Genomic DNA, 27,902 nt, shown 5'->3' with positions numbered 1-27,902 from the left:
TTGATCCACCGAGCCAGGGTTGATCTGGAAGCTTGTGTCCCTTTACGCTGGCCAGCGACAAGGACAAAGAGTGCATCCGAGCGGCGCAGAGGCGCCGTACGAGAAATGTAGAATCTGAGTGCTCTCACCAGATCTAACAAGTGCAAATCCTTTTCACGTTGGTGAACTGGATGAGGACAAAAAGAGGGTAAGGAGATATCCTGATTGAGATGAAAGGGGGATACCACCTTAGGGAGAAAGTCCGGAACCGGACGCAGAACCACCTTGTCCTGGTGAAACACCAGGAAGGGGGCTTTGCATGACAGCGCTGCTAGCTCAGACACTCTCCGAAGTGAAGTGACTGCTACTAGGAAAACCACCTTCTGCGAAAGGCGTGAGAGAGAGATATCCCTCATCGGCTCGAACTGTGGTTTCTGAAGAACCATCAGCACCCTGTTCAGATCCCAGGGTTCTAACGGACGCTTGTAAGGGGGAACGATGTGACAAACCCCCTGCAGGAACGTGCGTACCTGTGGAAGCCTGGCTAGGCGCTTCTGAAAAAAAAACAGAAAGCGCAGAGACTTGTCCCTTAAGGGAGCCGAGCGACAAACCCTTTTCCAATCCGGATTGAAGGAAGGACAGAAAAGTGGGCAAGGCAAATGGCCAGGGAGAAAAACCCTGATCAGAGCACCAAGATAAGAATATCCTCCACGTCCTGTGGTAGATCTTGGCTGACGTTGGTTTCCTAGCCTGTCTCATAGTGGCAATGACCTCTTGAGATAATCCTGAAGACGCTAGGATCCAGGACTCAATGGCCACACAGTCAGGTTGAGGGCCGCAGAATTCAGATGGAAAAACGGCCCTTGAGACAGCAAGTCTGGTCGGTCTGGTAGTGCCCACGGTTGGCCGACCGTGAGATGCCACAGATCCGGGTACCACGACCTCCTCGGCCAGTCTGGAGCGACGAGGATGGCGCGGCGGCAGTCGGCCCTGATCTTCCGTAACACTCTGGGCAGCAGTGCCAGAGGAGGAAATACATAAGGCAGTCGAAACTGCGACCAATCCTGAACTAAGGCGTCTGCCGCCAGAGCTCTGTGATCTTGAGACCGTGCCATGAATGTCGGGACCTTGTTGTTGTGCCGGGACGCCATTAGGTCGACGTCCGGCATGCCCCAGCGGCAACAGATCTCCTGAAACACGTCCGGGTGAAGGGACCATTCCCCTGCATCCATGCCCTGGCGACTGAGAAAGTCTGCTTCCCAGTTTTCTACGCCCGGGATGTGAACTGCGGATATGGTGGAGGCTGTGGCTTCCACCCACAGCAGAATCCGCCGAACTTCCTGGAAGGCTTGCCGACTGCGTGTCCCACCTTGGTGGTTGATGTATGCCACCGTTGTGGAGTTGTCCGACTGAATTCGGATCTGCTTGCCTTGCAGCCACGGCTGGAACGCCTTTAGGGCAAGATACACTGCCCTTATCTCTAGGACATTGATCTGAAGGGAGGACTCTGTCTGAGTCCAAGTCCCCTGAGCCCTGTGGTGGAGAAAGACCGCTCCCCACCCTGACAGGCTCGCGTCCGTCGTGACCACCGCCCAGGATGGGGGCAGGAAGGATTTCCCCTTCGACAGAGAAGTGGGGATGAGCCACCACTGAAGGGAAGCTTTGGCTGCCCGAGAAAGGGAGACGTTCCTGTCGAGGGACGTCGACTTCCTGTCCCATTTGCGGAGAATGTCCCATTGAAGTGGGCGCAGATGAAACTGCGCAAAAGGAACTGCCTCCATTGCTGCCACCATCTTCCCTAGGAAGTGCATGAGGCGCCTCAGGGGGTGTGACTGACCACGAAGGAGAGATTGCACCCCTGTCTGTAGTGAACGCTGTTTGTTCAGCGGAAGCTTCACTATCGCTGAGAGAGTATGAAACTCCATGCGAAGATATGTCAGTGATTGGGCCGGTGTCAGATTTGACTTTGGAAAATTGATGATCCACCCGAAACCCTGGAGAGTTTCCAGAGCAATGTTCAGGCTGTGTTGGCATGCCCCTTGAGAGGGTGCCTTGACAAGTAGATCGTCTAAGTAAGGGATCACCGAGTGTCCCTGAGAGTGGAGGATTGCCACAACTGTTGCCATGACCTTGGTGAAGACCCGTGGGGCTGTCGCCAGGCCAAAAGGCAGTGCCACGAACTGAAGGTGTTCGTCCCCTATGGCGAAGCGCAGGAAGCGCTGATGCTCTGGTGCAATCGGTACGTGGAGATAAGCATCTTTGATGTCTATTGATGCCAGGAAATCTCCTTGGGACATTGAGGCGATGACGGAGCGGAGCGATTCCATCCGGAACCGCCTGGTTTTCACATGCTTGTTGAGCAGTTTTAGGTCCAGAACGGGACGGAAGGATCCGTCCTTTTTTGGCACCACGAACAAGTTGGAGTAAAAACCGTGACCCCGTTGCTGAAGAGGAACAGGGATCACCACTCCTTCCGCCTTCAGGGTGCCCACCGCCTGCATAAGAGCCTCGGCTCTGTCGGGGGGCGGAGATGTTCTGAAGAAACGTATCGGAGGACGAGAGTTGAACTCTATCCTGTAACCGTGAGAAAGAATGTCTCTCACCCATCGGTCTTTTACTTGTGGCAGCCAGGTGTCGCAAAAGCGGGAGAGCCTGCCACCGACCGAGGATGCGGTTTGAGGAGGCCGAAAGTCATGAGGAGGCCGCTTTGGGAGCGGTTCCTCCGGCGGTCTTTTAGGACGTGACTTAGACCGCCATGCATCGGAGTTCCTCTGACCTTTCTGAGTCCTTTTGGACGAGGAAAATTGAGACCTGCCCGCGGTCCGAAAGGACCGAAACCTCGATTGTACCTTCCGTGGTTGAGGTCTGTTTGGTTTGGACTGGGGTAAGGATGAATACTTTCCCTTGGATTGTTTAATGATTTCATCCAATCACTCACCAAACAAGCGGTCGCCAGACAATGGCAAACCGGTTAAGAACTTTTTGGAAGCAGAGTCTGCCTTCCATTCACGTAGCCACATGGCCCTGCGGAGTACCACCGAATTGGCGGATGCCACCGCCGTACATCTCGCCGAGTCCAGGATAGCATTAATGGCGTAGGACGCAAACGCCGACGCCTGATTGGTTAAGGACACCACTTGCGGGGCAGATGTACGTGTTACTGCATTAATCTGCGCCTGACAAGCTGAGATAGCTTGGAGTGCCCATACGGCTGCGAATGCTGGAGCAAAAGACGCGCCTATAGCTTCATAGATGGATTTCAACCATAGTTCCATCTGTCTGTCAGTGGCATCTTTGAGTGAAGCCCCATCTTCCACTGCAACTATGGATCTAGCCGCCAGTCTGGAGATTGGAGGATCCACCTTAGGACACTGAGTCCAGCCCTTAACAACCTCGGGGGGGGGGGGGGAAGGGATAACGTGCATCCGTAAGGCGCTTGGAAAAACGCTTGTCTGGACAGTCTCGGTTTTTCTGGATTGCCTCTCTGAAGTCAGAGTGATCCAGAAACATATTTAAGGTACGCTTTGGAAACCTGAAACGGAATTTCTCCTGAGAAGCAGACTCCTCAATTGGGGGAGCTGGGGGAGAAATATCCAACACCTGATTGATGGTCGCTATAAGGTCATTCACTATGGCGTCACCTTCAGGTGTATCTAGGTTGAGAGCGGCTTGGGCGGCCTGGGACTGCGGTCCGTGTCAGAGACCTCAACCTGTGACCTATGGGTTACCCCAGGGGCATTTTGCTGTTCCAAATGAGGGGGACCAGGGTTCAAGGATTGGACAGTGCCCGGGGCCTGAATCACCGGTCTGGACTGCAATGCTTCCAGTATTTTAGCAGACCATTTATCCATACTCTCAGACAGTTTGTCAGCAAAGGCTGCAAACTCCGTCCTGACATGTTGTCTCCTGTGAGAACAACCAGGAGGGTATATAGCCAAAAATCAACAGAGCGACCGTACAGTGCAAATGTATAGCCTATAAGCCTATACATATATATACACTTCGGTACTCAGTGGGGCCAGCACCAGAGGTGCTGCTTACCGACCGCTGAGAGCGGTTGTGTGATCACCAGATTCCCTGCCTGGGTCTCCCTGTGTTGTCTCTCCTCTCCAGCGTCTGAATCGCTGACAGGAATGGCTGCCGGCGTTCTGTGGGGAGGAGGGGACCGTGGGCGTGCCCAAGAAAAGTGCGGGAATCTAGTGCCCCAGTGTACTGAGTGAGGAGGGAGGAGGATACAAATGTATGCTCCAGCCCTCGGCGCTGACGATCTGTACAGCGTCCCGCCCTTCCCCTGACTGGCAGGCCTGTGGGCGGGAAGAAACGACACTAGGCCGCAGAAGCCGGGGACTAAAGTTATAAGCGCGGCCGCGCGGTAGTCCCCCGGCGCACTAACACCTCCAGCAGTGCTGGAAAGTGTCTGGCACAAACGCTCCATGTCCGGCGCACTAACACACCCAGCAGCGCTGGAAAGTGTCTGGCACAAGCGCTCCATGTCCGGCGCACTAACACACCCAGCAGCGCTGGAAAGTGTCTGGCCCAAGCGCTCCATGCCCGGCGCACTAACACACCCAGCAGTGCTGGAAAGTGTATGGCACAAGTGCTGCATGAGCGATAATCCCCGGCGCACTAACACACCCAGCAGTGCTGCAATGTCTGTGGCACCAGCGCTCCATGCGCTGTCCCCACGGGGACACAGAGTACCTCACAGTAGCAGGGCCTTGTCCCTGACGATACCCGGCTCCTATCCAGCAGATTCCCAGGGGCTGCGGAGGGAGCACGGTCCCAGTGCCTGGAGACCGATCCAGATCCCACTTCACCCAGAGCCCTAAGGGGGATGGGGAAGGAAAACAGCATGTGGCTACTGCCTGTGTACCCGCAATGGGTACCTCAACCTTAACAACACCGCCGACAAAGTGGGGTGAGAAGGGAGCATGCTGGGGGCCCTGTTATGGGCCCTCTTTTCTTCCATCCGACCTAGTCAGCAGCTGCTGCTGACTAAGTTGTGGAGCTATGCGTGCATGTCTGCCTCCTTCGCACAAAGCATAAAAACTGAGGAGCCCGTGAGCACGGGGGGGTGTATAGGCAGAAGGGGAGGGGCTTTACACTTTTAGTGTAATACTTTGTGTGGCCTCCGGAGGCATAGCTATACACCCAATTGTCTGGGTCTCCCAATGGAGCGACAAAGAAAGGAACAGTATGATACTGATGAAGGAGATGGATCTATCTGAAACACGTAGAACTGTACAATAAAGGAATATTTTACTGAATATTGTCACGGTGTGTTAGCGCAGTATAGACTCGATTTCTTCTTCCATTTATTATACGTTCTACTTCGGGGCTGCTGCTGATACCATCATCACATGTGCTTAAAGGGGTCGTGACTCTCACAACCTGAATAGGTGAGTGCAATCTATCCCCTGTGGGATTTGATTTATCACCCGAATAAAACCCTATTGCGCTTTCTTCCACAGTAAAGCCTAGGTCACACGTAGCGACGCAGCAGCAATCACGACGACGATCTGACCTTATCAGGATCGCTGCTGCGTCATTACATGGTTGCTGGTGAACTGTCAAATAGGCAGATCTCACCAGTGACCAGCCCCCAGCCAGCAGTGACGCGTGGAAGCGATGTTGCACTTGGTAACTAAGGTAAATATCGGGTAACCAAGCAAAGTGCTTTGCTTGGTTACCCAATATTTACCTTGGTTATCAGCGCACACCGCTTAGCACTGGCTCCCTGCACTCGTAGCCAGAGTACACATCAGGTTAATAAGCAAACCGCTTTACTTATAGTTACCCGATGTGTACCTTGGCTACGTGTGCAGGGAGCAGGAAGCCGGCTTCAAGAAGCTGTGGACGCTGGTAACGAAGGTAAATATCGGGTAACCAAGCCTTTGCTTGGTTACCCGATATTTACCTTGGTTACCAGCGTCTGCAGAAGCCGGCTCCCTGCATATTCAGTTCGTCGATCTCTCGCTGTCACACACAGTGATGTGTGCTTCACAGCGGGAGAGCAACAACCAAAAAATGGTCCAGGACATTCAGCAACAACCAGCGACCTCACAGCAGGGGCCAGGTTGTTGCTGGACGTCACACACAGCAACATCGCTAGCAAGGTCGCTGCTACGTCACAGAAAATGGTGACTTAGCAGAGACGTCGTCGTCACTGTCGTTGTGTGCGACAAGACCATTATACTACTTGCACTGTCCTAGCCAGTGCGAGTGCTGGTTACACAAGACAATGGACCATCAAGAACGATGATTTTATGTAATGAACATTTCACCCCTTCATTGAATGATTGGCAGCCTGGTTACACTGAATGATTATCCGGAAACAAGCATCTTAAAGTGAATCGGTCAGCAGATTTTTACTACCTCATCTGAGAGCAGCATGATGTAGGGACAGAGACCCTGATTCCAGGGATGCGTCACTTAGTTTACTGGCTGCAGCAGCTGTGACAGTTCTTAAATGTACCAGAGCTTAGAAAGCTAACCCCGCCCACACAACAGCTCTCTGCATACAGTGTATTGACAGTGAGCTGCTTATCAGAGGAGGGGGCGTGGGAGGTCTAACAGTCGCATAAGCTGTAGTCTGGGCACTGATAATCACCTGGTAATAAAACCTTAATTTTAAAGGATATCTGTGACAAGGTTTTTGCTCCCACATCTGAGAGCAGCATAATGTAGAGACAGAGACCCCGATTCCAGTGATGTTTCTGTTACTGAGCTGTTTTGATAAAATCAATCTGTTTTCTCTGCTGCAGATCTAGCAATTATTTGAATTTAGAGCAGGGTTATAACCAGCTCATGCAGCTGCTGGACTACCTGGCAGCAGGCCAAATAGTCCTCTAATGATAATCTCCTGCTAATTAAACAGTGATTTTATAAAAGCTACACTATGCAGACAAGTAAATGACATCACTGGAATCAGGGTCTCTATTCCTTCATCAGGCTGCTCTTAGATTAGGTGGCAAAAACCTGGTGACCAGTTCCTTTTAAGTAAACAGCACACAGATTAACAAGCGACATCACTGAATTCAGCATTTTAACCCCTACATCATGCTGTCCTTCAAAGAACGCTCTGTCACTAATCTTTCACTGAGTATATGCAGTTCCAGCTTCCTGATTACAGGAGGGGTCTTGCCACATGCATGTCATGAGCCAGAGCGGAAAGCAACTTGGCAAGTGAAGCTCTTTCTCTGGTGGACTAGAATAAGCCATAACTCACCTGTGTGGGGTAGTTCACATATTGGAGTGCTGAATTACTGGACACCATGGCCCCTACGTAGGAGAGAGAACAGACAGCATAGAGCCAGCTCTGTGTGCGGTCAGGCTTAGCCTTGGAGTCAAGGAATCGAATCACTGCAAAAGAGCAGAACACAAGTCAGTGCAAACCTATGGCACAGCGCCACATTGTCCTATGGCCATTTCTGGTATGACAGCTATATTCAGACTGAGGGAGAGGAGACTTGTCTTTCTAAGGCTACTTTCACACTTGCGTTGAACGGTATCCGTTGCATTGCGTTGTGTAACGGATGCAACGGATGTGTTGCATATAGTGACACAACGGATGCAACGGATGCTGCAAAACAACGCAATTCGTTTTGATTTTTTTTTTTTTTTTTCCCGGTTTTACCAGCGGCAGACTATAGTGAACGATCAGCTGATCGTTCCCTGCAGCCGGCCGCTGGGTGATCAGCTGATTGCTCCCAGTAGCCGGCCGCCGGGTGATCAGCTGATCGCTCCCGGCTGCCGGGTGATCAGCTGATCGCTCCCTGCAGCCGGGTGATCAGCTGATCGCTCCCGGCCGCCGGGTGATCAGCTGATCGCTCCCGGCCGCCGGGTGATCAGCTGATCGCTCCCTGCAGCCGGCCGCCGGGTGATCAGCTGATCGCTCCCTGCAGCCGGCCGCCGGGTGATCAGCTGATCGCTCCCTGCAGCCGGCCGCCGGGTGATCAGCTGATCGCTCCCTGCAGCCGGCCGCCGGGTGATCAGCTGATCGCTCCCTGCAGCCGGCCGCCGGGTGATCAGCTGATCGCTCCCTGCAGCCGGCCGCCGGGTGATCAGCTGATCGCTCCCTGCAGCCGGCCGCCGGGTGATCAGCTGATCGCTCCCTGCAGCCGGCCGCCGGGTGATCAGCTGATCGCTCCCTGCAGCCGGCCGCCGGGTGATCAGCTGATCGCTCCCTGCAGCCGGCCGCCGGGTGATCAGCTGATCGCTCCCTGCAGCCGGCCGCCGGGTGATCAGCTGATCGCTCCCTGCAGCCGGCCGCCGGGTGATCAGCTGATCGCTCCCTGCAGCCGGCTGCCGGGTGATCAGCTGATCGCTCCCGGCCGCCGGGTGATCAGCTGATCGCTCCCTGCAGCCGGCCGCCGGGTGATCAGCTGAGCGCTGTGACTTGCCGGCGGCCGGGCATGCTGGTGGCCGGTCATTCAGCTGAGCGCTGTCGCTTGCCGACGGCCGGGCGCTCAGCTGAACGTTCGGCCACCGCGAGCCAAAATAAAGTTTGATTTAAAAAAAAAAAAAAAAAAAAAAAAAAAAAAGAGCATGCGCAGTGAAATCCAGAGGATTCCGCTGCTCAAAATAACGTTACATGTTGCGTTCCTCCCGCTGGGCGGAAGCAACGGAGCGTCGCCCAGCGGAAGCAACGCAGCTCCTTTTGGTACAATCCGTCAACCATACAAGTCTATGGGAAACAGCGGAATCCGTTAACGGATTTCGCTGTTTCCCAAAAGGGCGGATTGTAACGGAAGGAAAATAACGCAAGTGTGAAAGTACCCTAAGACAATACAGTCACTTTAAATATAGGTTAAACTATTTTATGCTGGGGTCACCCAGTGGCCATGACATGTTTTTTGCTGCTCCATTCAAGGGTTATTCCCACCTAGGGAAATCATTTCGCTTAGGGGACCAGTATGAATAACCTTATCATTGTGGAGACTTAGAGAAAAATCCTGTAATACAATGTTGTAGAGGTCACAGACTAGGAAGCCGCGGGGACAGATCTGCCACCCTGTCCCTTCCCGATCTGGGTGCTGTAGGATCAAGAAACGGTGCTCAATACCTACAATTGTAAAGGACTAAACTTGGGAGAATAGCAAGTAAATGAGTAGTATCACCTAATGGGGAATACACAGGCCCTGGTTAGGAAAAGAAGGGAATTTTGTTACTTACCGTAAATTCCTTTTCTTCTAGCTCTTATTGGGAGACCCAGACGATTGGGGTATAGCTACTGCCCTCCGGAGGCCACACAAAGCACTACACTAAAAAGTGCAAGGCCCCTCCCCCTCTGGCTATACCCCCCCGTGGTATCACGGGTTCTCCAGTTTTAGTGCCAAAGCAAGAAGGAGGAAGCCAATAACTGGTTTAAACAAATTAACTCCGAATAACGTCGGAGAACTGAAAAACCGTTCAACATGAACAACATGTGTACCCGCAAACAACCAAGATATCCCGAAGGACAACAGGGCGGGTGCTGGGTCTCCCAATAAGAGCTAGAAGAAAAGGAATTTACGGTAAGTAACAAAATTCCCTTCTTCTTCAGCGCTCTATTGGGAGACCCAGACGATTGGGACGTCCAAAAGCTGTCCCTGGGTGGGTAAAGAGATACCTCATGTTAGAGCTGCAAAACAGCCCTCCCCTACGGGGATGTCACTGCCGCCTGCAGGACTCTTCTACCTAAGCTGGCATCCGCCGAAGCATAGGTATGCACCTGATAATGTTTGGTGAAAGTGTGCAGACTCGACCAGGTAGCTGCCTGGCACACCTGTTGAGCCGAAGCCTGGTGTCGTAGCGCCCAGGACGCACTCACGGCTCTGGTTGAATGGGCTTTCAGCCCTGAAAGAACCGGAAGCCCTGCAAAACGGTAGGCTTCCAGAATTGGTTCTTTGATCCATCGAGCCAGGGTGGCTTTAGAAGCCTGCAACCTCTTGCGCGTACCAGCGACAAGGGCATCGGAACGGCGTACGGGCGCCGTGCGGGAAATGTAGATTCTGAGTGCTCTCACCAGATCTAGCAAACGTAAATCATTCTCATACCGGTGAACCGGATGAGTGCAAAAGGACGGTAAGGAGAAATCCTGATTAAGATGAAACGAGGATACTACCTTAGGGAGAAACTCCGGAATGATGCGCAGCACTACCTTGTCCTGGTGAAACACCAGGAAGGGAGCCTTGGATGACAGAGCTGCCAGCTCAGACACTCGCCGAAGCGATGTGATCGCAACGAGAAACGCCACCTTCTGTGACAGGCGAGAAAAGGAAACTTCCTTCAGAGGCTCGAAAGGCGGCTTCTGGAGAGCAACTAGAACCCTGTTCAGATCCCATGGATCCAACGGCCGCTTGTACGGGAGTACGATATGACAAACCCCCTGCGGGAACGTGCGCACCTTAGAAAGACGTGCTAGACGCTTCTGAAAAAACACGGATAGTGCTGAGACTTGCCCTTTGAGGGAGTCTAGCGACAAGCCCTTTTCTAACTCCTATTGTAGGAAGGAAAGAAAGATAGGCAATGCAAATGGCCAGGGAGACACTCCCTGAGTAGAGCACCAGATTAAGAAAATCTTCCACGTTCTGTGGTAGATCTTAGCAGACGTGGGCTTCCTAGCCTGTCTCATGGTGGCAACGACCCCTTGGGATAATCCTGAAGACGCTAGGATCCAGGACACACAAGCCACACAGTCAGGTTCAGGGCCGCAGAATTCCGATGGAGAAAACGGCCATTGAGACAGTAAGTCTGGTCGGTCTGGTAGTGACCCCGGTCGGCCGACCGTGAGATGCCACAGATCCGGGTACCACGATCTCCTCGGCCAGTCTGGTGCGACGAGTATGACGCGGCTGCAATCGGATCTGATTTTTGCGCAGTACTCTGGGCAAGAGTGCCAGAGGTGGAAACACATATGCGACCAATCTTGCACTAAGGCGTCTGCCGCCAGAGCTCTGTGATCGCGCGATCGTGCCATAAATGCCGGGACCTTGTTGGTGTGCCGAGACGCCATTAGGTCGACGTCCGGCCCCCCCCCAGCGGCAACAGATTTCCTGAAACACGTCCGGGTGAAGGGACCATTCCCCCGCGTCCATGCCCTGGCGACTGAGGAAGTCTGCTTCCCAGTTTTCTACGCCCGGGATGTGAACTGCGGATATGGTGGATGCTGTGTCCTCCACCCACATGAGGATTCGCCGGACTTCCTGGAAGGCTGCTGACTGCGTGTCCCTCCTTGGTGGTTGATGTATGCCACCGCTGTGGAGATGTCCGACTGGATTCGGATCTGCTCCCTTCTATCCACTTTTGGAAAGCTAATAGGGTAAGATACCCTGCCCCGATTTCCAGCACATCGAACTGAAGGGTGGACTCCTGCTGAGTCCACGTCCCCTGAGCCATGTGGCGGAGACAAACTGCTCCCCACCCTGACAGACTCGTATCTGTCGTGACCACTGCCCAGGATGGGGGCTATGGCAATGAGGTGGGAATAAGCCACTATTGCAGAGAGTCCTCGGCCGTCAGGGAAAGGGAGACTTCCCGTCCAGGGAGGTTGACTGCCCATCCCATTGGCGGAGAATGTCCCATTGCCGTTGGCGCAGATGAAACTGCGCAAAGAGAACTGCCTCGATGGCTGCCACCATCTTCCTTAGGAAGTGCATGAGGCGCCTTAAGGGGTGCGACTGGCCTTGAAGGAGAGACTGCACCTCTGTCCGCAGTGAACGCTGCTGGTTCAGCGGAAGCTTCACTATGGCTGATAGAGTATGAAACTCCATGCCGAGATACGTTAGTGATTGAGTCGGAGACAGATTTGACCTTGCCAAATTGATGATCCACTCGAAAGTCTGGAGAGTCTCCAGCGTAACATTCAGGCTGCGTTGGCATGCCTCGAGGGAGGTTGCTTTGACGAGTAGATCGTCCAAGTACGGAATCACCGGGTGTCCGTGAGAGTGCAAGACTGCTACCACTGCTGCCATGACCTTGGTGCCCACCCGTGGGGCTGTCGCCAGACTGAATGGCAGAGCTACGAACAGAAGATGTTCGTCTCCTATCACAAAACGTAGAAAACGTTGGTGCTCCGTAGCAATTGGCACGTGGAGATAGGCATCTTTGATGTCTGTTGAGGCAAGGAAGTCTCCTCGAGACATTGAGGCAATGACGGATCGGAGGGATCCCATCCGGAACCGCCTGGCGTTCGCATGCTCATTGAGCAGTTTCAGAACCAGAACAGGACGGAAGGAACCGTCCATTTTTGGAGCCACAAAGAGATTGGAGTACAAACCCTCGCCCTCGTTCCTGAGGGGGGACAGGGATCACCACTCCTTCTGCTCTTAGAGCGTCCACCGCCTGCAGCAGGGCATCTGCTCGGTGGAGCGGTGGGGCCGTTCTGAAGAATGGAGTCGGAGGACGAGAACAGAACACTGTCCTGTGCACGTGAGCACAATGTCCGTCACCCACCGGTCAGTGACCTGTGGCAGCTAAATGTCGCCAAAGGCGGGGGAGTCTGCCATCAACCGCGGATGCGGAGAGAGAGAGAGAGAGCTGAGAGTCCTGAGGAGACCGCCTTGGTAGCGGTTCCTCCGACTGCCTTCCTTGGGCGAGATTGAGCCCGGCCGGAATCTGAGCCCGTCTGAGGTTTTGTAGCCCTTTTGCACGAGGACAATTGGGACCTGCCGGAGCTTGGGAAGGGCCGAAACCTCGACTGTACTTTTAGGACAGTATTAACAGGGTAAGTCGCAGTGCAGACATTGCGGGGTTACGGACGCCTCTGCGGTACAGATGTCCCTGCTCAAGGTCAGCTGCGCAAGAACAGCAGAAAAGGTTAGGTTGCCAATACGGCTGTGGATGCCGGAGCAACCGACACGCCGATAGCCTCCTAGACAGATTTCAACCAGAGTCCATCTGTCTGTGAATGGCATCTTGAAGTGAAGCCCCATCTCCAGTGCAACTATGGCTCTATATGCAAGCCTGGAGATTGGAGAATCCACCTTTGGACCCTGGGTCCAGCGCTGACCACGTCAGGGGAAAAAAGGGATAACGTGTATCCTAAAAACGTTTGGAGAAGACGCTTATCTGGTAAGCGTGGTGTTCCTGGACTGCTTCTCTGAAGTCAGCGTGGCCAGAAAAATACTCAATATCTGCGTGAGACACTGAAAAGGAACTTCTCCTGTTCGTCTCCTATCTCCACTGGGGGAGCTGAGGGAGAAAGATCCAACCTTCCATTGATGGACGGTATAGGATCATTCCGAATGGCGTTACCACCCGGTGTATCCGGATTGAGAGCGATGTCAGTATCAAAGCCCTGAAGAGCTGCCTTTTGGTCAAGTAGATTGCCCATGGGTGCAAGTCTCTATATTATGACTACTCCGTCCCTGTCCATGGACAGGGTTGACAGGAGGTTTCTTTGGCCACAACTAGTAGAGCCCCGGCAGACGAAGTGCTAGAGACCCCGGCAGACGACGTGCTACAGGGGAGCATGCACACAATGGGACGGTGTCATGAACAGCATCCCATGTAGTAAAAACAGCACTGAAATCTGTGTTGCTTTTTTGCCGCTGCCGACTAGCTATCTAGAAGTATATAGCCAAGATTGGTGACCGTACATTGCAATGTATAGCATACAGGCATAAAGTACAAATGACCACTGCAGCACAAGCAATACAAGCAGCATAGAAGCCTGTGCCCTGGCACCCCTGCTCTTCTGCTGCTGTATACTAGTCATCTAGGGGAATATAGCCCAGAAGAGTGACCCTACAGTGCAATGTATAGCATACAAGCACAAGTACAAATGAACACTGCAGCACATGCAATCCAAGCAGCATAGAAGCCTGTGCCCTGGCACCTCTGCTCTTCTGCTGCTGTAGACTGGTCATCTAGGGGAATATAGCCCAGAAGAGTGACCATACAGTGCAATGTATAGCATACAAGCACAAGTACAAATGCACACTGCCGCCCATGCATACAAGCAGCATAGAAAAAAACCTGTGCCCCAGCACCCTTGGTTTTCTGCTGCTGTAGTCTAGCCATTCCAGAAGAATATAGCTAAGACTAGCGACTGTACAGTGCAATGTATAGCATATCAGCATAAACACAAATGAACACCTCAGTCGTGCAAAACAAGCAGCCTAGAAAGCCTGTGCTTTAGCACACCTGCTTTCCTGCTGCTGATGTGTCGCTCCCCAAGCGGGCATATAGCGACCTATGTAGTTAAAAACAACACATGTATACACTGCAGTTATATCGTGGTCAGCACTATGTGTGCCTCTTACCGCCCGCCTATAAGCGGGTGTATCGCCACCGTCCTGCCTTGGAGCCGAAAGTCCGAGCTCTGCAGTAATGGCTGCCGGCTTCTTCCCCAGCTCGTGTGAGGAGGGGCGGGCCGTGGGCGTGCCCCCAAGGCAGAGCGGGAATCCGGCGTCCGACAGAGTGCAGTGAGAGGGCTGGAGCATGTAAAAAGGCTCCAGCCCTCGGCGCTGCTGATTGCTCAGCGCCTGTCCCCTTCCCTGAGTGACAGGGAGGGGGCGGGAACGAAGCGGCACTAGGCCGCAGAAGCCGGGGACTGGAGTTATAAGCGCCGCCGCCGTAAAAGCGCGGTCGGCGCCCAGTCCCCGGCGAACTACAAGTCCCAGCCGCGCCGCTGCTCCCGGAGCGTCCGGCGCGGTAGTTCCCAAAACACAAAGTCACTCAGCAAAGCTGCAGTGACTGTAACCCTTTACTGTCCCCGGCGCACTAGCACACCCAGCAAGTCTGGAGTGTGCTGTGCCTGTGTGTACGGGGACACAGAGTACCTGTAATGGTGCAGGGCCATGTCCCTGAACGGTACTCCAGCTCCGTATCCAGCAGGTTCAAATGGGTCTGTGGATGGAGCCCGGCGTCAGAGCTTTGAGGCCGGCAGGATCCCACTTCCTCAGAGCCCCTCAGGGGGATGTGGAAGGAAAACAGCATGTGGGCTCCAGCCGCCGTACCAGCAATAGGTACCTCAACCTTACAACACCATCCAGGGGTGAGAAGGGAGCATGCTGGGGGCCCTATATGGGCCCTCTTTTCTTCCATCCGAAATAGTCAGCAGCTACTGCTGACTAAAATCTGTGGAGCTATGCGTGGATGTCTGACCTCCTTCGCACACAAAGCTAAAACTGGAGAACCCGTGATACCACGGGGGGGTATAGCCAGAGGGGGAGGGGCCTTGCACTTTTTAGTGTAGTGCTTTGTGTGGCCTCCGGAGGGCAGTAGCTATACCCCAATCGTCTGGGTCTCCCAATAGAGCGCTGAAGAAAAAACCAATTACGTCTCATAAATAAAAAACTATTTATTCATATTAGAAGCCAACAAACATGTAGGTAGGACATCCAAAAAAAATGTAAAATGTCTTACACCTTTCGAGCCCCTGTAGTGGTTCTTAATCACAGGCCCTGGTTACTATACTACTACTACAACCCCTACAGCTGGTAAAGGAAATGTCCAGTGTTTAAAGGGAACCTGTCGGGTGCAATATACACCAGAGCCACGAGCAGTTCTGGGTGTATATTGCTAATCCCTGCCTAACCGTCCCTGTATACACTAGCAGAGATCTATAGAAAAAGTATTTCTAAAGATCTTATATCGTATGCTAATGCCATTATATCCCCCGACTAGTTCAGCCTCTTAATACGGCAGCACACCCACAGGGGTGTACTAACATGCTATGTGGGCCGACTAGCCAGGGGAAGTAATGCCTTTCTGACTAGTCCCCGCGCTCATTAGCATATGATATAAGATCTTTAGAAATACTTTTCTAAAGATCCCTTTATCTATCTAGTGTATACAGAGACAGTTAGGCAGGGATTAGCTATATACACCCAGAACTGCTCGTGGTACTGGGTGCATATTGCACCTGACAGGTTCCCTTTTACTACTTTTTCTGCAAACAGTGCCACATCTGTTATAAGGCTGAGAAAGGTACTGCAGCTCGGCCTTATTTACTTCACTGGAGCGGAGCTGCAATACCGGACATAGCCACGGACACATTTGGTGGAGATTCTGGACAAAAACACACATGGTAACTAATAATGTACACCCTCCTAAAGGGGTTTTGTCATCACACTTATGACTTATCCATGGGACAGTTGATCTGTATCTGAGCACTGGGGGGGGGGGGGGGTCACCCCACTGAGACCCTCACTGATTAACCCTCTGCTTCAGCTATCTCTACTTCAGTGATAAGTGGGGGTCCCAGCAATCAGACATTTAGCACTTGTTTATTTTAACTATCAGAATACAATAAGACTATGTGCGCACAGTGCGTTTTTCGCGGCGTTTTTGGCCTCAAAACTGCATGACTTTGCTTCCCCAGCAAAGCCTATGAGTTTTCAATTTTGCTGTCCGCACACAACTGTTTTTTTAAGCTGCGTTTTTGAGCTTGAAAAAAAAAAAGAAGGGAATTTTGTTACTTACCGTAAATTCCTTTTCTTCTAGCTCCTATTGGGAGACCCAGACGATTGGGTGTATAGCTACTGCCTCCGGAGGCCACACAAAGTATTACACTAAAAAGTGTAAGGCCCCTCCCCTTCTGGCTATACACCCCCAGTGGGATCACTGGCTCACCAGTTTTAGTGCAAAAGCAAGAAGGAGGAAAGCCAATAACTTGGTTAAACAAATTCACTCCGAGTAACATCGGAGAACTGAAAACCGTTCAACATGAACAACATGTGTACCCGAAAAAACCCAAAAATCCCGAAGGACAACAGGGCGGGTGCTGGGTCTCCCAATAGGAGCTAGAAGAAAAGGAATTTACGGTAAGTAACAAAATTCCCTTCTTCTTCGGCGCTCCATTGGGAGACCCAGACGATTGGGACGTCCAAAAGCTGTCCCTGGGTGGGTAAAGAAATACCTTATGTTAGAGCTGCGAAGACAGCCCTCCCCTACGGGGAGGCAACTGCCGCCTGCAGGACTCTTCTACCTAGGCTGGCGTCCGCCGAAGCATAGGTATGCACCTGATAATGTTTGGTGAAAGTGTGCAGACTCGACCAGGTAGCTGCCTGGCACACCTGTTGAGCCGTAGCCTGGTGTCGCAATGCCCAGGACGCACCCACGGCTCTGGTAGAATGGGCCTTCAGCCCTGATGGAACCGGAAGCCCAGCAGAACGGTAGGCTTCAAGAATTGGTTCTTTGATCCATCGAGCCAGGGTGGCTTTTGAAGCCTGCGACCCTTTGCGCTTACCAGCGACAAGGACAAAGAGTGCATCGGAGCGGCGCAGGGGCGCCGTGCGGGAAATGTAGATTCTGAGTGCTCTCACCAGATCTAACAAATGTAAATTCTTCTCATACCGATGAACTGCATGAGGACAAAAAGAAGGCAAAGATATATCCTGATTAAGATGAAAAGAGGATACCACCTTCGGGAGAAACTCCTGAATGGGGCGCAGCACTACCTTGTCCTGGTGGAAGACCAGGAAAGGAGCCTTGGATGACAGCGCTGCTAGCTCAGACACTCTCCGAAGAGATGTGATCGCTACCAGAAAAGCCACTTTCTGTGATAGTCTAGAAAGTGAAACCTCCCTCAGAGGCTCGAAGGGCGGCTTCTGGAGGGCAACTAGTACCCTGTTCAGATCCCATGGAGCTAACGGCCGCTTGTACGGGGGTATAATATGACAAACCCCCTGCAGGAACGTGCGCACCTTAGGAAGTCGTGCTAGACGCTTTTGAAAAAAGACGGATAGCGTCGAGACTTGCCCTTTAAGGGAGCCGAGCGACAAACCTTTTTCTAACCCAGATTGCAGGAAAGAAAGAAAGGTAGGCAATGCAAAAGGCCAGGGAGACACTCCCTGAGCAGAGCACCAGGATAAGAATATCCTCCACGTTCTGTGGTAGATCTTAGCGGACGTGGGCTTCCTAGCCTGTCTCATGGTGGCAACGACCCCTTGGGATAATCCTGAAGACCCTAGGATCCAGGACTCAATGGCCACACAGTCAGGTTCAAGGCCGCAGAATTCCGATGGAAAAACGGCCCTTGGGACAGTAAGTCTGGTCGGTCTGGTAGTGCCGACGGTTGGCCGACCGTGAGATGCCACAGATCCGGATACCACGCCCTCCTTGGCCAGTCTGGGGCGACGAGTATGACGCGGCTGCAGTCGGATCTGATCTTGCGTAGCACTCTGGGCAAGAGTGCCAGAGGTGGAAAACACATAAGGGAGCCGGAACTGCGACCAATCTTGCACTAAGGCGTCTGCCGCCAGAGCTCTGTGATCGCGAGACCGTGCTATAAAGGTTGGGACCTTGTTGTTGTGCCTGGACGCCATTAGGTCGACGTCCGGCCTTCCCCAGCGGCTACAGATTTCCTGAAACACGTCCGGGTGAAGGGACCATTCCCCTGCGTCCATGCCCTGGCGGCTGAGGAAGTCTGCTTCCCAGTTTTCTACGCCGGGGATGTGAACTGCGGATACGGTGGAGGCCGTGGCTTCCACCCACATCAGAATCCGCCGGACTTCCTGGAAGGCTTGCCGACTGCGTGTCCCTCCTTGGTGATTGATGTATGCCACCGCTGTGGAGTTGTCCGACTGAATTCGGATCTGCTTTCCTTCCAGCCACTGCTGGAAGGCTAGTAGGGCAAGATACACTGCTCTGATTTCCAGAACATGGATCTGAAGGGTGGACTCCTGCTGAGTCCACGTACCCTGAGCCCTGTGGTGGAGAAAAACTGCTCCCCACCCTGACAGACTCGCGTCTGTCGTGACTACCGCCCAAGACGGTGGTAGGAAGGATCTTCCCTGTGATAATGAGGTGGGAAGAAGCCACCATTGCAGAGAGTCCTTCTGTGAAAAGGATACTTTCCTGTTCAGGGATGTTGACTTCCCGTCCCATTGGCGGAGAATGTCCCAATAAGAGGACGCAGATGAAACTGCGCAAACGGAACCGCCTCCATTGCCGCCACCAACTTCCCGAGGAAGTGCATGAGGCGTCTTAAGGAGTGCGACTGACCTTGACGGAGAGTCTGCACCCCAGTCTGTAGTGACCGCTGCTTGTCCAGCGGAAGCTTCACTAGCGCTGAGAGGGTATGAAACACCATGCCAAGATACGATAGTGATTGGGTCGGTGACAGGTTTGACTTTGAGAAGTCGATGATCCACCCGAACGTCTGGAGAGTCTCCAGCGCAACATTCAGGCTGAGTTGGCATGCCTCTTGAGAGGGTGCCTTGATAAGTAGATCGTCCAAGTAAGGGATCACAGAGTGTCCCTGTGAGTGCAAGACTGCTACCACTGCCGCCATGACCTCGGTGAACACCCGTGGGGCTGTCGCCAGACCGAATGGCAGAGCTACGAACTGAAGATGGTCGTCTCCCATCACGAAACGTAGAAAACATTGGTGCTCTGTAGCAATCGGCACGTGGAGATAAGCATCTTTGATGTCTATTGATGCTAGGAAATATCCTTGAGACATTGAGGCAATGACGGAGCGGAGGGTTTCATCCGGAACCGCCTGGCCTCCACGTGCTTGTTGAGCAGTTTTAGGTCCAGAACGGGACGGAAAGAGCCATCCTTTTTTGGCACCACAACCAGATTGGAGGAAAACCGTGTCTTGTTCCCGAAGAGGAACAGGGATTACCACTCCTTCTGCCTGCAGAAGAGCATCGGCTCGGTGGGGAGGTGGGGACGTTCTGAAGAATCGAGTCGGAGGACGAGAACAGAACCCTGTCCTGTGCACGTGGGCACAATGTCCCTCACCCACCGGTCTGTGACCTGTGGCAGCTAAATGTCGCAAAGGCGAGCAAGTCTGCCATCAACCGCGGATGCGGAGAGATGAGAGAGCTGAGAGTCATGAGGAGACCGCCTTGGTAGCGGTTCCTCCGGCTGCCTTCCTTGGGCGTGATTGAGCCCCCGGAAACTGAGCCCCTCTGAGGCTTTTCAGCTCTTTTGGACGAGGACAATTGGGACCTGCCCGAGCTTGGGAAGGACCGAAACCTCGACTGTCCTTCCAGGACAGCATTAATAGGGTAAGTCGCAATGCAGACATTGCGAGGTTACGGACGCCCCTGCGGCACAAATGTACATATGCTCAAGACCAGCTGTGCAAGAACAGCTGAAAAGCTTAGGGTGCCCATACGGCTGTAAATGCCGGAGCAACCGACACGCCGATAGCCTCATAGACAGACGTCAACCAGAGTCCATCTGTCTGTATCTTTAAGTGAAGTCCCATCTCCACTGCAACTATAGCTCTAGCCGCAAGCCTGGAGATTGGAGAATCCACCTTTGGACCCTGGGTCCCACGCTTGACCACGTCAGGGGGAAAAGGATAACGTGTATCCTTAATACGTTTGGAGAAAACGCTTATCTGGTAAGCGTGGTGTTCCTGGACTGCTTCTCTGAAGTCAGCGTGGCCAGAAAAATACTCAATCTACGTTTGAGCTACTGAAATGGGACTTCTCCTGCTGTGAAGCTGACTCCTCCGCTGGGGGAGCTGAGGGAGAAAGATCAAACATTCCATTGATGGACGCTATAGGATCATTCCTTATGGCGTCACCATCCGGTGTATCCGGATTGAGAGCGTTGTCAGGATCAAAGTCCTGATGAGCTACGTCTGCCTCATCCTACAGAGAGCCTCCTGGGACCCCCCCCCGGAGCACCGATTTTATTCCCAATGAGGGTGGCCAGGGAGCAATGATCCAGATTGCCCATGGCCTGTCCGGACTGCAAGTCTCTATCCCATTGCAACTCCATCCCTGTCCTTGGACAGGGTTGACAGGTGGTTCCTTTGGCCACGTCTAGTAGAGACCCTGGCTGACCAAGTGCTCCAGGGGAGCATTGCACACAATGGGGTTCAGTGCCGTGGAACAGTATCACATGCAGTAAAAACAGCATCGAAAGCCTGAGTTGCTTATATGCTGCTGCCGACTAGCCATCTAGGACATAGAGCCAAGAATGGCGACCGTACAATGCAATGTATAGCATACAAGCATAAAGTACAATGAACACTGCAGCACATGCAATACAAGCAGCATAGAAATCCTGTGCCTTGGCACCCTTGCTTTTCTGCTGCTGTAGACTAGCCATCTAGGGGAATATAGCCCAGAATATCGACCATACAGTGCAATGTATAGCATACAAGCATAAGTACAAATGAACACTGCAACCCCTGCAATACAAGCAGCCTAGAAAAAACCTGTGCCTCAGCACCTTTGCTTTTCTGCTGCTGTAGTCTAGTCATTCTAGGCGAAAATAGCCCAGACTAGCGACCGTACAGTGCAGTGTATCACATACAAGCATAAATACACATGAACACTTCAGTACATGCAATACAAGCAGTATAGAAAGCCTGTGCCTTAGCACCCCTGCTTTCCTGCTGCTGATGAGTCGCCATCTAAGAGGGCATATAGCCAAAGATAGCGACCTATGCAGTGTAAGCATAAAAATACAAATGGACAACTGCGGTATTTAGTGGGGTCAGCACTTCAGGTGCCGCTTACCGCCCGCCTATAAGCGGGTGTGTGGTCGCCCTAGTCCTGTGCCTGGTTGCCCAGAGTCCGATCTCTCAGCTCGGACTGCAGGAATGGCTGCCGGCGTCCTTCTCCAGCTCGTGTGAGTAGGGGCGGGCCGAGGGCGTGCCCCAAGTCAGAGCGGGAAACCAGCGTCCCACAGTGTCCAGTGAGAGGGCTGGAGCATGTAAATAAGGCTCCAGCCCTCGGCGCTGCTGATTGTACAGCGTCTCTCCCCTACCCTGATTGACAGGGTGGGGGCGGGAACGAAGCGGAGCTAGGCCGCAAAAGCCGGGGACTGGATTTATAAGCGCCGCCGCCGTAAAAGCGCGGTCGGCGCTAAGTCCCCGGCGCACTACAAGTCCCAGCCGCGCCGCCGCTCCCGGAGCGTCCGGCGCGGTAGTTCCCCATACATAAAGTCACTCAGCTAGGCTGCAGTGACTGTAACCCTTTACTGTCCCCGGCGCACTAGCACACCCAGCAAGTCTGGAGTGTGCTGTGCCTGTGTGTACGGGGACACAGAGTACCTGAATGGTGCAGGGCCATGTCCCTGAACGGCACTCCCGCTCCACATCCAGCAGGTTCAATGGGTCTGTGGATGGAGCCCGGCCTCAGGGCTTTGGGGCCGGTAAGATCCCACTTCCTCAGAGCCCCTCAGGGGGATGTGGAAGGAAAACAGCATGTGGGCTCCAGCCGCCGTACCAGCAATAGGTACCTCAACCTTACAAACCACAAGTGGGGTGAGAAGGGAGCATGCTGGGGGCCCTATATGGGCCCTCTTTTCTTCCATCCGATATAGTCAGCAGCTACTGCTGACTAAACAGTGGAGCTATGCGTGGATGTCTGACCTCCTTCGCACAAAGCAGAAAACTGGTGAGCCAGTGATCCCACTGGGGGTGTATAGCCAGAAGGGGAGGGGCCTTACACTTTTTAGTGTAATACTTTGTGTGGCCTCCGGAGGCAGTAGCTATACACCCAATCGTCTGGGTCTCCCAATGGAGCGCCGAAGAAAATTGACATGTCAATTCTTTCCTGCGTTTTCCCCCCATGCAATGCATTGGAAAAACGCAGCAAAACGCAGAGATCAAAAACGCAGCAAAACGTAGCCAAAAACTAAAATCGCGGTAAAAACGCATGCGTTTTTTGGTGCGTTTGTGCATTTTTAGCGGCCAAAAACGCAGCGTCAAAAAAACGCAGTGTGCGAACTTAGCCTAAAAGGTGGGTCTATCACCAGATTTTACTAAAACTTTCCCAAGGCTCAGTTCTTGGAGCCCTGCTGTTCTCCATCTACACCTTCGGCCTGGGACAGCTCATAGAGTCCCACGGCTTTCAGTATCATCTCTATGCCGATGACACACAGATCTACCTCTCTGGACCTGACATCACCTCTCTACTAACCAAAATCCCACAATGTCTGACCGCTATTTCATCATTCTTCTCTGCGCGATTCCTAAAACTTAACATGGACAAAACAGAGTTCATTATCTTTCCTCTTCCTCACAACTCCTCCAACAAGCCTTTCCATCAAAGTTGATGGCTGCTCACTCTCCCCAGTCTCACAAGCTCGTTGCCTCGGAGTAACCCTCGACTCTGCTCTATCCTTCAAGCCACACATCCAAGCCCTCTTCACCTCATGCAGACTACAACTCAAAAATATCTCCCGGATCCGTGCTTTCCTTAACCAAGAGTCAGCAAAAACATTAGTGCATGCCCTCATCATCTCCCGCCTCGACTACTGCAACCTCCTGCTCTCTGGCCTCCCTTCCAACACTCTTGCACCCCTCCAATCTATCCTAAACTCTGCGGCCCGCCTAATCCATCTCTCCCCTCACCACTCTGCCAATCCCTTCACTAGCTTCCCATTGCCCAAAGACTCCAGTTCAAAACAATAACCATGACCTACAAAGCCATCCACAACCTGTCTCCTCCATACATCTGTGACCTAGTCTCCCGGTACCTACCTACACGCAACCTCAGATCCTCACAAGATCTTCTTCTCCACTGCTCTCTTATCTCCTCTTCCCACAATCACATCCAAGATTTCTCCTGTGCCTCCCCTATACTCTGGAATGCTCTACCTCAGGATATCAGACTCTCCCCTACCGTGGAAAGCTTCAAGAGGAACCTCAAGACCCACCTCTTCCAACAAGCCTACAACCTACAATAGCTCTCAGTCCAGTAGATCACTGCACAACCAGCTCTGTCCTCACCTATCGTTCCATCACCCATTCCCTGTAGACTGTGAGCCCTCGCGGGCAGGGTCCTCTCTCCTCCTATATCAGTCTGTTTTGTACTGTTAATGATTGTTGTACGTATACCCTCTCTCACTTGTAAAGCGCCATGGAATAAATGGCGCTATAATAATAAATAATAATAACATATGGAACGATCACAGACTTGGTGAGGCTGGAGTATTTATTGTGAAACTCCATGTCCGAATGGTTGTATAATCCAGTGTGAAAGCTATCCATCAGACTAGGTTGGTGGAGACAGTACAATTGGCCTCAAACTCTTCCGCTACAGCTGGACTAATAAAATGCTCATTATAGAAGGAGGATTATACTGCAATTGTGACATCATTTTCACAGTAAGTACATCAGCCTCACCAGGTCTAAGAAATCGATTTAATAACATATGCAGTCTGTGTGGAGTAATCCGGTAACGGATATGATTTAAGAAGAGCAAACTCTCAGCTCCCCTATGAGCATATATTTGTCGCTCGGTAGTCTCCAGTGATGCTGGACACAGCTGTGGGTAGCAACGATACTTACATAACTTAGCAAATAGACCATTAACCACACACTGAACGAAAACCAGTGACAGTGCATAATGAAACTTCTCCTGCTTCTCGCCTTCACCATACGTCCTCCGGGTACTGAAAAGGGAAAAGGAGTACGTAAAATACTTATTGTATAATCCTGACTTCCACCCTGCATTATGCTCCAGAGCTGGAATCACTGTTTGTACACAGCATACAATATTCACCTGGAGCCTTCCCTGACATATGCTGGATCATCTCCAAAGGTGACCGTTCCCTGCAAGGAGGCCGACACTGATATTTGGGCCTCCATCTGGCCAGGAAGGGACTGCATAGCATTTGTAAACTGTACAGTAAAGTGCCATGTGGGTCCCTACTGTGGATGAGGTCTTAGCATTCACCCTGACTGTGCCCACTATTGGGCGCACACCTCCTCAGTGTATGTGTCTGGGTACAGAGTGTGGACCTAGCCTTATCCTAAGTTACAGATTGTAACATACTCCAGAGCTGCACTCACTATTCTCCTGGTGGAGTCACAGCTTACATACATTACATATCCTGAGTTACACCTCGTGCTATACTCCAGAGCTGCACTCACTGTTCTGCTGGTGGAGTCGCAGCTTACATACATTACATATCCTGAGTTACACCCTGTATGATACTCCAGAGCTGCACTCACTATTCTGCTGGTGGAGTTACTGTATACATACATGACCTATCCTGAGTTACACCCCGTGTTATACTCCAGAGCTACACTCACTGTTCTACTGGTAGAGTCACAGCTTACATACACGACCTATCCTGAGTTACACCCTGTGCTATACTCCAGAGCTGCCCTCACTATTCTGCTGGTGGAGTCACAGCTTACATACATTACATATCCTGAGTTACACCCTGTGCTATACTCCAGAGCTGCCCTCACTGTTCTGCTGGTGGAGTCACAGCTTACATACATTACATATCCTGAGTTACACCCTGTGCTATACTCCAGAGCTGCCCTCACTGTTCTGCTGGTGGAGTCACAGCTTACATATCCTGAGTCACACCCTGTGCTATACTCCAGAGCTGCCCTCACTGTTCTGCTGGTGGAGTCACAGCTTACATATCCTGAGTTACACCCTGTGCTATACTCCAGAGCTGCCCTCACTGTTCTGCTGGTGGAGTCACAGCTTACATATCCTGAGTCACACCCTGTTCTATACTCCAGAGCTGCCCTCACTGTTCTGCTGGTGGAGTCACAGCTTACATATCCTGAGTTACACCCTGTGCTATACTCCAGAGCTGCCCTCACTGTTCTGCTGGAGTCACAGCTTACATATCCTGAGTTACACCCTGTGCTATACTCCAGAGCTGCCCTCACTGTTCTGCTGGAGTCACAGCTTACATACATTACATATCCTGAGTTACACCCTGTATGATACTCCAGAGCTGCACTCACTATTCTGCTGGTGGAGTTACTGTATACATACATGACCTATCCTGAGTTACACCCCGTGTTATACTCCAGAGCTGCCCTCACTATTCTGCTGGTGGAGTTACTGTATACATACATGACCTATCCTGAGTTACACCCCGTGTTATACTCCAGAGCTGCACTCACTGTTCTGCTGGTGGAGTTACTGTATACATACATGACCTATCCTGAGTTACACCCCGTGTTATACTCCAGAGCTGCCCTCACTGTTCTACTGGTGGAGTCACAGCTTACATACATTACATATCCTGAGTTACACTCTGTGCTATACTCCAGAGCTGCCCTCACTGTTCTGCTGGTGGAGTCACAGCTTACATACATTACATATCCTGAGTTACACCCTGTGCTATACTCCAGAGCTGCCCTCACTGTTCTGCTGGTGGAGTCACAGCTTACATACATTACATATCCTGAGTTACACCCTGTGCTATACTCCAGAGCTGCCCTCACTGTTCTCCTGGTGGAGTCACGGCTTACATACATTACATATCCTGAGTTACACCCTGTGCTATACTCCAGAGCTGCCCTCACTGTTCTGCTGGTGGAGTCACAGCTTACATACATTACATATCCTGAGTTACAATCTGTGCTATACTCCAGAGCTGCCCTCACTGTTCTGCTGGTGGAGTCACAGCTTACATACATTACATATCCTGAGTTACACCCTGTGCTATACTCCAGAGCTGCCCTCACTGTTCTGCTGGTGGAGTCACAGCTTACATACACGACCTATCCTGAGTTACACCCTGTGCTATACTCCAGAGCTGCCCTCACTGTTCTGCTGGTGGAGTCACAGCTTAGGCTAGTTTCACACTACGTCTTTTTAACATCCGCTGAAAACGTTTTTTTTAGCGGAAGTACGGATCCTGCTTTTACAGCAAATAACGTATGCAAACGCATATGTTATTTTGCAGGATCCTGCACTGGATGTTTAGGGGCGGGCATTGGAGTCATGTGATCGGGAGTGAGGGGAACTAGACTGGGAGCCGGCTTCTGACAGCTGCAGACACTGGTAACCAAGGTAAACATCGGCCTTGGATACCCGATATTTATCTTGGTTACGAGTGTCTGCAGCTGCTAGGAGCAGGGCCGCCTGCACACGTAACCAACGTAAACATCGGGTAACTAAGAGAAGTGGTTACGCGATATTTACCTTGGTTACGAGTGTCCGCAGCTCTCAGGTGGGGGAGAGGAAGGGGGAAAGACAGAGATAGAGAGAGAGAGGGTGAGGGAGGGAGTAGAGAGATAGACAGATCACGCGAGACTGGTTCTGGGCATGCTCAGTACTTTCTGGGCATGCTCAGTACAAAAGCAGGATCCTGTCTATCAGCACGCAGCGTTCACATGCGTTTGCGTGCTGTATAGTCAGGATCCAGCAATTTGCAGTATTTGGACGGAGCTCAAAAACGCTACAAGTAGCGTTTTTGAAACATGTTAAAAAACTGCAAGTCGCTGGATCCTCACTATAACGCACGCAAACGCAGGTGAACGCATGTTAACGCGAGTCCATTGCAAATGCATTGAAATGAAAACGCATTTGCACTGGATCCGCTTGTCCGCTAAAATAACGTTAAGGACGGATGTTAAAAAGACGTAGTGTGAAACCAGCCTTACATACATTACATATCCTGAGTTACAATTTGTGCTATACTCCAGAGCTGCACTCAATGTTCTGCTGGTGGAGTCACAGCTTACATACATTACATATCCTGAGTTACAATTTGTGCTATACTCCAGAGCTGCACTCACTGTTCTGCTGGTGGAGTCACCCTGTTGGTTCAGCCCTGTACATACAATTAGCACCATAATCTCCGTGCAGACACTGAACCAGCTTCTGATCCTGGCAGAGTTCAGCTCTGGAGTACATAACACAAGAGTATAAGTAATGTATACGCTCCGTACTGTCATCAGGACAGATGATGTCCCTCTAGTAGAGCGCTGCTGCTCAGGTACTATACAGTACACTGCCCCGGGCACTCACATTGTCTCCTGCAGGATCCCGTAGTAGAAGTAGCAGACAAACACCCCCAGAAAGCAGGCCAGAAGCCTCAGCCCCCCGTGGCCGAGCACTCCCCCTCCGTCCATGTCTCCTCCAGCTGTCACCGGCACCTCCAGCCGCACATCTCTCTCCGCCGCCGGGGACCTCATACACCCACAACGTGCCCACACCACGGAAGGACCCGACTGGGGCTGCCCACTGCACTGCCGGAAGAAAACACAAGGGGAGATGACATCAATGGGATGAAGTCCAGCTCACATATCACTG

The 27,902-nt window shown here is 52.1% G+C and overlaps 1 protein-coding gene across 3 annotated transcripts in view; it reads right to left on the bottom strand.

Moving 5' to 3' along the window:
- The window catches only part of SLC35B1 (solute carrier family 35 member B1), an 81,502-nt gene that overhangs the window by 40,329 nt on the left and 13,271 nt on the right, over positions 1 to 27,902 (bottom strand). For 2 of the 3 annotated variants that reach the window (XM_075350230.1, XM_075350228.1), the window contains exons 2-4: positions 27,618 to 27,838; positions 24,176 to 24,279; positions 7,208 to 7,341 (exon numbers count right to left, since the gene is read on the bottom strand). In XM_075350230.1, coding sequence (XP_075206345.1) covers positions 7,208 to 7,341; positions 24,176 to 24,279; positions 27,618 to 27,784 — 405 coding nt within the window. In that variant the 5' untranslated portion in view covers positions 27,785 to 27,838. The remainder of the gene's footprint in view (positions 1 to 7,207; positions 7,342 to 24,175; positions 24,280 to 27,617; positions 27,839 to 27,902) is intronic. The other variant, XM_075350227.1, reaches the window with a different exon arrangement.

Source organism: Anomaloglossus baeobatrachus, chromosome 5 (genome assembly GCF_048569485.1).
Source record: "Anomaloglossus baeobatrachus isolate aAnoBae1 chromosome 5, aAnoBae1.hap1, whole genome shotgun sequence".
Lineage (NCBI taxonomy): Eukaryota > Metazoa > Chordata > Amphibia > Anura > Aromobatidae > Anomaloglossus > Anomaloglossus baeobatrachus.
Note: the sequence above shows the minus strand (reverse complement) of the source record. Positions and strands in the feature narration are given on the sequence as shown.